Genomic DNA, 13,593 nt, shown 5'->3' with positions numbered 1-13,593 from the left:
CTGAATCGGAAGCATTAGTAAACCAACTGGGTTTTCATTTGGAGGGGTTGAACTTGATGGACTTTGTCTTTTTTCAAACCAATTTAACTATGTAACTATAACTATGTAACCCCCCATATTTGTTCTTTTGGTGGGAAATGTCAAATGCTGCCTTGCCCTCATGCCATGTGTGGAAGTGACGTGCACATACTATTGGAGGCCGTGGCTTGTGGTGCTGGGTGGTGCTTGTTGTACTCCTACCAATATGAAAAAGCCATCTGAGAAACCACTTGTCTTGGACTAATGGCACATGTGGCATTTTGAGCACAGTTTTCCGCTCAATGAGTAGTTGAGAGCTGCTCTCAGTTCATATGAATAGCGAGCATGCAGCTCATGGGAGATAGTACAAGGATTGCACAGAGACTTGGAAGTAGATGTTCCTGAGCAATCCCTGCCAGACAGCCAGCATTTGGCAGATGGGCTCTCTATTTTTTCTTATTTTTCTTTATTAATACAAGTATTAATACAAGTAGCAGCATATGTAAAAGGCCACTGTAAAGGCTAATTTAAATCCTTGTCAGTGGACCTATCTCTATCATCTGTCATTTGCCTGCCTTAAAGCCCCCATACACGGGCCGATATAAGCTGCCGACAGACCAAGTCGTCAGCTTTTCGCCCCGTGTGTACAGCCCCCCCCCCCGACGGGCATTCCTGATCGATATCTATTCGAAAGTCGGGCGGGTTAGAAAATCGTGGTGGATCGTGGCCGCATCGTTTCGTTGATGCCGTCCCGTGATCCGACCGCCCGTTTGTCCTCCGTTCTGATCTGATCGTTGGGCCCTAGGGCCCACGATCGGATCAGCCTGATATCGCCCAATGTGGGCTGATCGGGGAGAGATCCGCTCGTTTAGCGACATCGCCAAACGAGCGGATCTCTACGTCTATGGCCACCTTAAGATATCTGTAACAACCTATTATCTATAGCTGTTCTCTGAGCTTGTGTCAGCTGTAGCTTTGAATGTCCTTGCGCTCTCACCTTTGGCATGGCTGTACTCCACAGGGAGGCTTGACATGTACTCTGCAGCACTACTCTATTTGGCCTCAGCAATGACAAACAGGTCACATAGGTAGCATGTGCATCATGGCTTATCTGGCAAGTACATCCCTCTTCTGCTTAACCAATAATAATCAATAGGAATTTTTATTTTTTATAGACAAAGTAATATTTAGACTTTTAAGCTGTAGACTGGGGAGTGGCAGAGGTGTCCTAACTGCACATATAAAGTTGGAATTGCTTGACTTCTCCTTTTAAAATAGAGAAGTAAAAAAGTAATATAGCCTATTGTTGTCTACTTGTACGTTTCCTGGCTGTGGGTTTTGTCTGTTCCTGTGAAAGGTGGAGGGAGAAGTATATAGTTTCACATCCTCAGATGAGAAATGCAACTACCCATGACATGATTTTATAAACTATTCAATTTTTCCCCTGTGTCTGGACAAATTACTGGGATCTTTGTTTCTATTGTTTTTTTTTTTTGTGGCACAATATTTAGATAGTACATGTGGGGCACGGTGCTTAATTTCCAAACCTTTTCATTTCCCAATGTCCATATTTATTATTCTACCCGCCTGATTTACCAAAGGTTATGCTGACGAATAATTTCAGGAACTGCTTTGATGTCATCAAAATAGAGTTTACTTTTTTCCTAAAAACAATGTGTAATTGTGTATAGTATTAAAGGAACAGTTCAGTGTAAAAATGTTTCTAATATAGTTAGTTAGCCAAAAATGTAATGTATAAAGGCTGGAGTGACTGGATGTCGAACAGAACACTACTTCCTGCTTTTCAGCTCTCTAACTCTGTTAGTCAGTGACTTGAAGGGGGGCCACATGGGACATAACTGTTCAGTGAGTTTGCATCAGATCCTTAGCATGCCGGTCAGATTCAAAAGCAACAGTTATGACCCATGTGGCCCCCCTCAAGTCACTGGTTACTGACTGGTAACCAATCAGTGGACACCAAGAGAGCTGCAAAGCAGGAAGTAGTGTTCTGGTTATTATGTTAGACATCCAGTCACACCAGTCTTTATACATTACATTTTTGACTAACTATATTAGAAACATTTTTTATTTTGCACAGTCTGTTTACCCAGTTTTTACTTTTATACTGAACAATTCCTTCAAGGACAAAATGTTTTTGTTCTACCCAGTAGAGCTTAAGGGCTTTGGCACACAGGCAGATTCGGGAGATTTAGTTGCCTGGCGAGGAAACTTCGGGCGACTTCGGAAATCGAAGTGCCACAGTCGAATTTTCATTTTAGAAGGCGGAAGCCAGGGAGAAGGCAGTTCGGGGAAGATTGTCACCCTGAAGAAGAGGCGGTTAGTCACCAGGCGACTAAATCTCCCCAAATCTTCCCGTGTGCTAAAGCCCTAAGTGGATGCGTAACTGACAGACACAAATAGTAGGATGGGCCAGCTATTTGATAGGTGTCTTATTATAAGTTTTAACAGACATGCAGGCAGCTTAATCAATGACTTAATCAGTAACCTAATCAGTCACTACAGAGAAGCTGGGCAATGAGAGTAATATCACAAAACCCAGAAACAACTCGTCTCATTCACTGAAACCAGTAAGCACTGCAGTATTGACTTGCGTTTTGGTCATCCAGTAAAATTATTTTCTTTAACCCACTAAAGTAGGGAGATAATAACAGATTTAGTCAGCTGCATATATTTACTTTGTGCCGGTAAGACTTGAGCACTTTTTCTAACAGGTACACTGATTAAAGGTTATCCAGTCACAATACAGAGAATCTCCCAATAATCATCATTCTGGTCATAACAGCTTGTACTAAAAGAAGCACTGTTGAAAGCACAGCTCTATGTCTGTTTTGTCAAGCAAAACCTGACCAGCAACTAAGCTATGATCAAGATTTCAGTAATGTAGTTGGTTCTTTTATATGAGAATATGACTACGGGCTTGTGGCAACCATGTGCAGGTTACAGAGGTTAGACAAAGAAAAAAACTGTGGACTGCGTGAGTAGTAATCTTTGGAGAAAAAAAGCAGAAAAAAAAAGAAATTTTGCTCCTCGCATTTCAGGATTCCAGGATTTATTTATTTATACATAAACGTGGAAAGGGGCTACTCAACCAAAATGCCTTTTACTACAGCTTGTAAATGACTTGGCAGTCAACAAAGTAGCTACTCTATATAAAGCATCCTTTCTCTATAAGCTCTGTAAGACGGCAATGTCTCTTCAGAGTACTGTAAATTTGATGCTTTATATTGGGCCTCACAAGTGCTTTGTAAAGGGAAGAATTCCCTTCTCTGCACGTAAGTCTGAACCCCTTTTACTGTACAGCATCTGCAAATAATGCAATAATAATAATATTGGTAGCAACAATCGGCATTTAAGTTTTAAACTCGTAATCTGTTATCAGCCATTTAGATGTGGACCTTACAGACCTATTGAAATGTGAACAGAAGCCCTCATGGTACATGTTGGCTTAAAAATAAGAATGAAAGAAAATACATATATAATAATTTTATATAATAATATACTTCTATACTGTATACTGGAACTTCTCCAGCAAACACTTTTCTTAACCTATACATGATAGCAGTATATTTTGATGTTGCTGCTCTTTTCACACTGGAAAATATTTGCTGTAAATACGTCAGAAGCAACCTTTTTAGGGATCAAGTTTCAAAAACGTTTCCAATTACATATTATTTTTCAGGAATGACAAATGAATTTAATCCAGTTGATTTTCAATGTGTTTATATAATACCTACTGTGTATTTTTTTTCCACTTGCCTTTTGTCCATCAGTCTTAATCACCTTCACCCTCATATTGTGTTTTAGCAAAACCAAAAATTGCCCTCACATTGTGTTTTAGCAAAACCAATAGTCAGTTTTAAAAATATGCTTCTGCCTGCCAGTTTAGTAATCCAGTGCCTGCGTGGTACTGTCTCCTTCCATTCAGTTTACTTGGATCTTCCATCATGTTGATGTGTAGATTTTCATTCTGAAATATGTGCAGTATGGTGGATGAACACTGGGTTTTCCCAAATACCAGTGAAGGATCCACCACTTGTGTTTTTAGAAGTTTGTATTCCCCAGACTGACTTTAAAGACAGGATTTAATATTGTGTACTTAAAGGAAAACTATACCCCCAACATGAATACTTAAGCAACAGAAAAATCTTATCAAACTGGAATATATATTTAAGTAAATATTGCCCTTTTACATCTCTTGCCTTGAACCCCCATTTTGTGATGCTGCCTCAGAGATCACCTGACCAGAAATACTGCAGCTCTAACTGTAAAAGGAAGAGGTGTTGAAGCAAAGACAGAACTCTGTCTGTTAATTGGCTCATGTGACCTAAGAAGTATAGTTTGTTTGGTATGTTTGTGTGCACGGTGAAATGTACGATCCCAGGGGGCGACCCTTATTTTTTAAAATGGCAAATTTCTATTTATGATTGCCCAATGGCACAAACTACTAGAAAAGTATATTATTATGAAAATGGTTTATTTAAATGAAGCAGGGTTTTACACAATTTATGCATTATCTTTTTATAGAGACCTATATTGTTTGGGGGGTATAGTTTTCCTTATATGCTTTTGATATACATAAGATTAATATGCTGACAAACATTTTTATAATTTGCTTTATTGTGGGATGGAATGAATAAAATAACTTATTGAATGTGGTTCAGTGCATCTTTATACAGTGGTTTATGTTTTTTTTGTTTGATGTTAACGTTATATTATCTTTGTTTTTTTTTTGTTTAGGGCTTTTTATCTTTTATGTGTGCTCCGCTAATAGGTGCTTTATCAGATGTTTATGGAAGAAAGTCTTTCCTTCTGGTGACTGTTTTCTTTACTTGCTTCCCAATCCCCTTAATGAGCATAAGTCCTTGGTAAGTGATGAGTATCTGTTCTTGTATCATGAAGGTGGGTGTAGCAAAATAACTCTAACAATATAAATATTTTCTTTAAATAGCAAACTTGTAATTTAAATTCGGCAGAGACCAAAGTTTCTCTGCAAAAAATCTATGCCATCATGCTTTACTGTCATTTAAGATAAATCTATGGAAGATTCTACCACTTAGATACAATTTTAAAGACATTTTGCCCTTTGATGATAAATACCTGTATCTTAAAGTCCACATGTTTCATAAGTGTCACCCTTAATGCTAATTGTAGTGAATCCTGAAAAATGAGATACAATGAACTGATGCATGCAAACATATGCAGTAATTCTCGGATGCAAATCCTATCCCATTCTTTAACATTGAAATAGTTATGCTGAATTTGGCTCAGCCTGAGTTTACGTTTTTGTATTGATTTTCCAGTCCATGGCAAAGATGGAAATGATGTATCCTTTTTCATATTGTAATGTGCACAATTGGTTCCCTGATGTATCTTTCCGTCAAACAATTCTACACTGGACTATCCAAATATTTTTTGAACGCTAGGATTAATTAACGTATTCAAATTATCTGGAAAAGAATTCTTATGAATTTGGGGCATTATTATTAAATTTTTTCTCAGTTCACATGAAGTAGCAGGTGTCTTGCTGTTTTGGTTGTGCAGATGCCGTTTATAATAGTGATCTCCTAACATTTCATGATTCTAATCTAAAGCTTTCTTTAGGAGTAGTTTTACCATAACTTTTATGGGATTGTCTATTTATTTGTTGTGTTATTTCATATTTTGTTCTCCAGTTCAGTTTGGAATCTCTGTACTTAGGTTGCTAGGGATCCAATTAAATAGAAGTCAGGCCACAGTTTAGAATAGGAAATGGCCTCTATAGAAAAGTAGGTCATTGAAGGTAAAAATGACAGTAAGAATCCTGGCAGTGAGGTGATTAACACAGACAGAATGCCCCTCTCAATCTGTGACCAGTCCTAATACTAATAGAGAAAATCTAGATCACACCAATATATTGCATGGTGTAAAAGGTGTTTAATTTAGTACATATAAATATTCAGAAAAGGCAATGTTTTATCAAGTCTAAAAATTTAGTTATAAAGAGCGTCCGTTCTTTTGTTCCAGGGTCAGCAACCCACAAGGCTAATCATTCAATCATACATGAAAAATGTAACACCCTAAAATGTAATTTAAAGGTAATCTTCCCTTTCAGCCCTGGATTCTCTGATGTTGCTGGACTGCATGTAGAATACACAAAAACACTCAAGCTCACAGGTTAACTGCAGAATGGGGATAACCCCTGTCAAAGCATTTAGATTGCCACAAGCAAACGCTGGGGTTATCCCCGTTCTGAGGTTGATCTGTGCCTTGGAGTATTTTCTGTATTCTGCATGTGGTGGGGATGCTGTCTTTCTTAGCTTCATTTGGAGCTGGACTACATTTCCCAGCATTTTTTAACCTGTTGTTCAACCTGTTTTGTGGGTGTGTAAAATAACTAAAGCTGCTACTTATCATTTTTTTTTTCATTGCTTTACAGGTGGTATTTTGCTATGATCTCTGTATCAGGTGCATTCTCAGTTACTTTCTCAGTAATCTTCGCCTATGTTGCAGACATCACTCAAGAGCATGAAAGGAGCACTGCATATGGCCTGGTGAGAAATAATGAGAATAACTTGATTTGCCCCTTTGTGAACATTGATAATTCATCTCCTGCTTCTCAACCTAATTCTGTATATATATATATATATATATATATATATATATATATATATATATATATATATATATATATATATATATATATATATATATATATATATATATATATATATATATATATATATATATATATATATATATATATATATATATATATATATATATATATATATATATATATATATATAGAGATATATATAGAGATATATATATATATATATATATATATATATATATATATATATATATAGAGATATATATAGAGATATATATATATATATATATATATATATATATATATATATATATATAGAGATATATATATATATATATATATATATATATATATATAGAGATATATATATATATATATATATATATATATATATATATATATATATATAGAGATATATATATATATATATATATATATAGAGATATATATATATATATATATATATATAGAGATATATATATATATATATATATATATATATATATAGAGATATATATATATATATATAGAGATATATAGAGATATATATATATATATATAGAGATATATATAGAGATATAGATATAGATATATATGTTACCTTTTTCTCAGAGGCAGAAATTTTCAAATGTATTTATTTTAAGCAAATTGTTTCTAAAAATTCCTTTTTTTTTTTCTTCTTGCCATTGAAGGTATCGGCTACCTTTGCAGCAAGTTTAGTGACCAGTCCAGCAATTGGGGCCTGCATCTCGAAATTTTATGGTGACAACCTTGTGGTCCTTGTAGCCACTGTCGTAGCACTCTTAGATATCTGTTTCATCTTGTTAGCTGTGCCAGAATCTCTACGTGAGAAAATGAGACCAACAACTTGGGGAGCGACTATCTCGTGGGAACAAGCTGACCCATTTACTGTAAGAAACTCATTATCTAAATTCATTGCTATATATATCAAATTTTGTCTTTTCTTTGTTACCCTGAACACAGCTATCTTTTTGTACATTGTCTTTATTGCAGTTCTTTTCTTTGTCTCTTTCAGTCTCTGAAAAAAATTGGAAAAGACACTACAGTTCTTCTAATTTGTATAACAGTATTTTTGTCCTACTTGCCAGAAGCAGGGCAGTATTCCAGTTTTTTTCTCTATCTAAGACAGGTGAGTGATTTAAATTAAATTGTACCGTGAGGTTATGTATTGTACACACCACAATATTTTGACCAAATGTGGGTATTTAAATATAGACTGGAAGCAGAAGGAAAACATAACTGAAACAAAGCATAAACTTGTCTAATTTTTTTTTTGTGATAATCCGGAAATATATATAGATTTTGCATTGAAACCTCTGTTATTCACACTGGCACCCAACCTATTACTGCACAAATCTAACTTGGTCATGGGAATTAGCACAGATTACATAATCGATGATTAAAGAGATGTCACAGGTTCAAAACTCATCCATACTAATTCAAGAGAAGCAAGCACAGATATACATGGCAAGATATACATAATTAAGGATGATATCGGTTATTTATAATCTGTGACAGTGTGTTTATCTAAATCGCATTTGCCCATATACCCCCCATTTGACATTTGATATATGATTACTTCAGGTTGCAATAGGCATGAAATACAATGAGAATAAAAATAAATATTACAGAGACCATAGTCTTGATGATGGTGATTTTTGTTCAATATTATTATAAAAACAGGGCTAAAATATTGAAATGACATTTCTTGCAGATCATAGGCTTCAATTCAGGTAGTATTGCAGCATTCATTGCAGTTGTGGGAATTCTCTCCATTGTAGCCCAGGTATGTGTTTTTTTTTAGTATTCTGTTTTTAATTTACTTTTCTACTAAGTAGCTCATTCTGTTCCAGTAACTGAAGGCCAAGATATTGATTTCTTTGTTGTTGAGCTGTTACGATAACAGCACATCCCTGTCCTTCTAACTGTTATGTTGCTTTGCTTTTCCTTCTTTGCTTCTTTGCTTTGTTATTATAGTGTTCATTTTGTTTTTGTATACTTCATTAGTTTTATTATAAAGGAGAACTAAACCCGATTGCATACCATTGGACCCTGCACAAGCCCCCCTCCCCAAAAGCTGTTACCAGCTGCACAGCTGAGTTAGCGCCTTCTATATTTAACCCCATCATTTCTGCTTTCTGACACTGATTGCTGCACATAATCATGTGCAGTGGAATTTGGTTTAGTCCTGGCTTGGGGGTGTGCATGACCCTGGTTAGTGGAACAAAATGTTGGAAGCAGTGCTGCTTAACATGGCAGCTGCAAACCCTGCTTTGCAGCATCTTAGGAGGACAGAGTATGGAGAATTTATTGTCTGTAATTGAGCTGTTTTGTGTAATTTATGAATATCGGTGCTGAAACAAACCATTTAGAGATTTCCTTTCATATGTATACAATGAAAGGAGAAGGTAAGGTAGAAACATGGTTAAAATTGTTACTCCAATTGTTAAAAAAAAAAAAAAAAAAAAAATGCACGGGCCAGTTAATTGACACCCCCCTAGATCAGTGGTTTTATCTTTTTTTCCTCTTTAAAATATACAGAGATTTTATTTTCAATAGGTTAAGCTGTAATTGCTATGTAATATAATACATTGTCAGTTATCTGTTATAAACAGGGCCAACCTTATTTTACGAGGAATCTTAATTAAGAAAATTGATTTTATCCTCTTCCATTTTGTTTCACAGACTCTATTGCTGAGTATACTAATGCGGTCAATTGGAAATAAGAATACTGTACTCCTTGGCCTAGGTTTTCAAATGTTCCAGTTGGCCTGGTATGGATTTGGTTCCCAACCATGGTAAGGACTTCAGCTCTGTTTAAGAAATAAAAGCAAGCTTATGAATGGGAAATTATTGAGAACAATGAGTTGTAAGTGCTGATTCATTAGGTGCACCCTTCTAATAGAGAGCAGCCTGTGTTTATCCTTTGCAGTATCTTTACTCTAACAGTTCCTATGCCAATTTTTTTATATGTATAGAGTTGCCTTTGCAGCATCATTCTTCATACACTAATTACAATCCTGGTGGCAAAAATAGATGTAGTATATATTGAAACACCAACAAGTTCAATGAATAGTGGATGTTCTGAGCATACTTTTCACCTGCATTATTTAGGAATATGTATGTTTTTTTTCTTTCTTTTAATAAAAAGGATGAATTTAAAACTAGAAGTAAAGTCACATTATTAACAAATCACAACAAATCAGCAGGCCGCAGAGAAGCCCATAATGCCCCTTTTGTTCTACATATTGACTGCTGTTTGTTTTAATTATGCTCGTATAGCACAAGCTGCATGAATACATATTGGTGGCGAAACAATTCTATTGTGTTTATATAATGCGTAAATATTTTTTAGTAGCCTTAAGGTCCAAAAATCAAGATCCAAATAGTGGAAAAAACACCAGGCCCCAAGCGTGCCAGGGTTTACACTTAGGATCACTTTTGGCAAGGGAACTTAATGTGGCCATAGACATTACATTTATGATTTTTCCTGGAAAAGGTCTTTTCAGGAAAGATTGTTTGTTTCAATACACACGTGTAGAACTGAATTGTCAGATATACAGGTAGAAACAGTAAAATTCTACCTGTATCTGACGATTCAGCACTAACAATGGGCGATGTTCTGGTGCCGACCAATATCCAAGTCTTCTGCCAATATCGGTTGGCTTGTCTTCCACCATACGCTCACCAGATATCGTATGAGAATTTGTTTTGTTCGCTGCGTCTATGGCCACCTCTAAACATACTGAGTCAAACTTATGCTGATTTTAACACTTGCTTTAGTTAAAAATCTACTTGCATAGCATTTTTATTCAGTTGTTTAGATTTATTGTTTTTATTGTTAAACAGAAATATTTCTCCACAATGGTCTGCTTAAGTACTTCATGTGTATAATTTGTAAACTGCATCTAGTCTTATTTTATCTTGGGGATTTCATGTTTTTTAAACCTGTCTTTAAAAAAAAAAGTTAATTGCACTGTGTAAGATTACATTTTAGGAAGCAGATGATACTTGCATACGGTTTTTCCAGTGTCTGGTGCCCAACAAGACTAAAATTTTTTCCAATTAACTTGAATTTCATGAATAAGTAAATAGTTAATTTAGCACATTGACAGCAATGTCCTATAAAAAGACGGCATATGTACAGTGCTTCTCTAAAGGGGACATGCACCTGTGTGCCTTTGGGAAATGTATGTTGCATTACAGATAATGAGTTTAAATATAGCAAAGTCAGGTTCAGAGATGTAAGTATAGCAATCGATTTTAGCACTTTTATTCATGTGTCATATTGTCATTGGTATGTAAGTAAAGATTTCTCTTTGTTTTGCAGGATGATGTGGGCTGCTGGAGCTGTTGCAGCAATGTCAAGTATCACATTCCCTGCAGTGAGTGCCCTCATTTCACGTAATGCTGAATCAGATCAACAAGGTTAGTTAAAGGGTAAAATGTGCTTTGTCTGGCTAAGCTTTTTAGAATCTCAAAATGATTTGTCAACACAAATGCTGAAAAATAATATAAAAAGCATTGTATGTGCATTAGCGCAGGCATTTTTGCATTGAAGCGGTGAAAGACACGGGGAAGCAGTTCGGGGAGATTAGTCGCCCTAAAGAAGAGGCGATTTATTCGCCGGGCAACTAAATCTCCCTGAATCTCCAGGTGTGCCCTAACCCTTAAGCAGCTGAGCAAGCAAGAATTAATGTAATTTCGTTGTATAAACACATTTACTTTACAACGCTGCGAAATATGCTGGTGCTATATAAATACATGATAATAATAAACGATCGGTTCATTTATTAAAGTACAAATGCTAAAAACTAGAAAAATTCTTATTTTTCGAGATTTATTATACCCTGAGGCTGTAAAAAGGCAGGATCCGAAAATACTCCATCTTCAACCGGTCAAGGTCATGTAGAAATCAATGGCAAAGGTCCTATTTGCAGTTCGAAGATACTATTTTCTGCGTTAGATTTCATAGGATAATCCTAAAATTTCATTTTTTTCTGACGATTTCACGAAAAATTCGGTCTTTTTATGCGGCAAATACGAAAAATTTTGTGAATACAAAAGTCGCAGTTTTCTAGCTTTTTTTTCTTTTTCATTTAAAAGAAGAATTCGGATTTTGTAATATAACCTCCTAAAAGTTCACTTATCTGGCGTAAATTTTTGCTGAGCTGTGTGCGGTATTTTATAGCATTTTGTGCATTATTTTAAGACCAGTTATTCTAAATCCATATTCCAGTCATTCCTATTCCTGGGAAACTTGATATAAATCCCAGACGCATAACGTAGTGCATTTAGGACCTGCCCAAGGCACTGTGAAAACGTGGGCTGCGACACTCCACAATAAATCCCTCCTACTTTCTGAAAACAACCACTTAGCGAAAAAACGAAGGGAGCACAGTGCACAGAAGTTTTACCATGCCAGGGACAGCATGGCTTCTATGTGTTAGTGGCTGTAGGTAAGGCTCCAGCTCCTCATAAAGGCCTTCAGTTGCTCCTCTGATAATCCATCTAGAGTTGATCTTTCCCGGAAAACTGGAGGATGCATCACTCTAGGGTGATCACAGACTTGATTCTCTTCTGCAGATTCAAGCAAAAACCCATTTTGTCACCACAGACAAACAGGAACTGCTGTCGTTTAGTAACACCACTCCTGGGAGGTGTTAAATTTCACAGTAATTATCGCACTAGTTTATGCTTATGTTTGTGAATTATGTGTTAGGATCAAAGTGCGATTAGAATACCATTTTGCGGTAATGTTGAATTACCACGCGATATTTGTACTTGCGAAAATATTCAGTTGAATCGTTCTTTAAAAAAACTTTATTTTTTTGTGGAATAACGACCTTTTGTGAATCTGCCCCTATATGTGATGCTTTATTATTATTTTAAAAATTACATAAAAATAATGTAATCTAAATTGCAAAGTGTTTTCTTTTCCAAGTCTGTGGTAGAATCTCTACAATTTGGGACGTGCCTTGCATCCACTTTAATGTCAAGCTTGTTATATCTAATATAAAAAAAAAAAAAAGATGTGCTCTTGCATGTCACAGTCTTGCACTGAATTATCTTGAACGATAACTGATACTTTGTACTTTGAGGCTTGTGCCTTGTAAGCTTGCGGCATCAGGGATTGCCTTACTCCTTTTTAGTCTTACTGCCTGCACAATTTATCCTCCAAAGCATAAAAGCTACACAATAATGCATTCTACTTGCTTTATGGGTTGTGTAATTTTATGTAAAAGATAAAAGTCCTTCCAGGTATTGAAAATGTGAGGCCATTTCTTTGAGGTGGCACATAAATCAGTTACTTGGTTCTGCTTCTATAATCTTGTTTTTAATGATAGTTGCATCAATCATCTTCCTGAAATCTATTATAACAAGCCATTAACTACTTCAACACTCCCTTACTAATACAGGTATGGGATCCGTTATCATGAAAACAGTTATCCAGAAACCTCCAAATTAGGGGAAGGCCATCCCATGCATTTAAAACGAGAAGGAATATAATTTTACACTTGGGGGTGCCAAAAGTTAGGCACCCCCAAGTGACTACTTTTACTTACCGGAAACCCCGGTGTTCCTATCAGCAGAAAACCGCACCGCCCCGGGGTTCTTCTAGCGACCACCATTGAGAGATATTCTTCCTGCTTCTTCGGGGTCTTCTGACAGTTGCGCATGCTCAGTAGAGCGGAAAGCCTGCTATTTCGCTCTAATGCGCATGCGTCTGCAGGATGAAGCAGGGCGAGGATCTCTCCGTGGTGCTCGCTAGCTAAACTCCGGCACGGTGCGGTTTTCTGCTGATCGGAGCACCGGCCCGTGGCTTCAGGTAAGTAAAAATAGTCACTTGGGGGTGCCTAACTTTTGGCACCCCAATTGTAAAATGCTATTCCTTCTCCTTTAATCATATAATTACACTGCCGACTTCCGGGATCCGACTT

General features: G+C 36.2%; 1 protein-coding gene across 1 annotated transcript in view; it reads left to right on the top strand.

The window, feature by feature from the left end:
• mfsd14bl.L (major facilitator superfamily domain containing 14B like L homeolog) overlaps positions 1 to 13,593 on the top strand; it is a 36,497-nt gene that overhangs the window by 17,493 nt on the left and 5,411 nt on the right. Inside the window, exons 4-10 of the mRNA XM_018259227.2 lie at positions 4,777 to 4,904; positions 6,455 to 6,569; positions 7,324 to 7,542; positions 7,668 to 7,781; positions 8,367 to 8,438; positions 9,338 to 9,450; positions 10,983 to 11,080. Of these exons, the coding sequence (XP_018114716.1) occupies positions 4,777 to 4,904; positions 6,455 to 6,569; positions 7,324 to 7,542; positions 7,668 to 7,781; positions 8,367 to 8,438; positions 9,338 to 9,450; positions 10,983 to 11,080 (859 nt within the window). The remainder of the gene's footprint in view (positions 1 to 4,776; positions 4,905 to 6,454; positions 6,570 to 7,323; positions 7,543 to 7,667; positions 7,782 to 8,366; positions 8,439 to 9,337; positions 9,451 to 10,982; positions 11,081 to 13,593) is intronic.

The sequence above is a fragment of the Xenopus laevis genome, chromosome 1L (genome assembly GCF_017654675.1).
Source record: "Xenopus laevis strain J_2021 chromosome 1L, Xenopus_laevis_v10.1, whole genome shotgun sequence".
Lineage (NCBI taxonomy): Eukaryota > Metazoa > Chordata > Amphibia > Anura > Pipidae > Xenopus > Xenopus laevis.
This window is presented reverse-complemented; position numbering and strand designations above follow the sequence as displayed.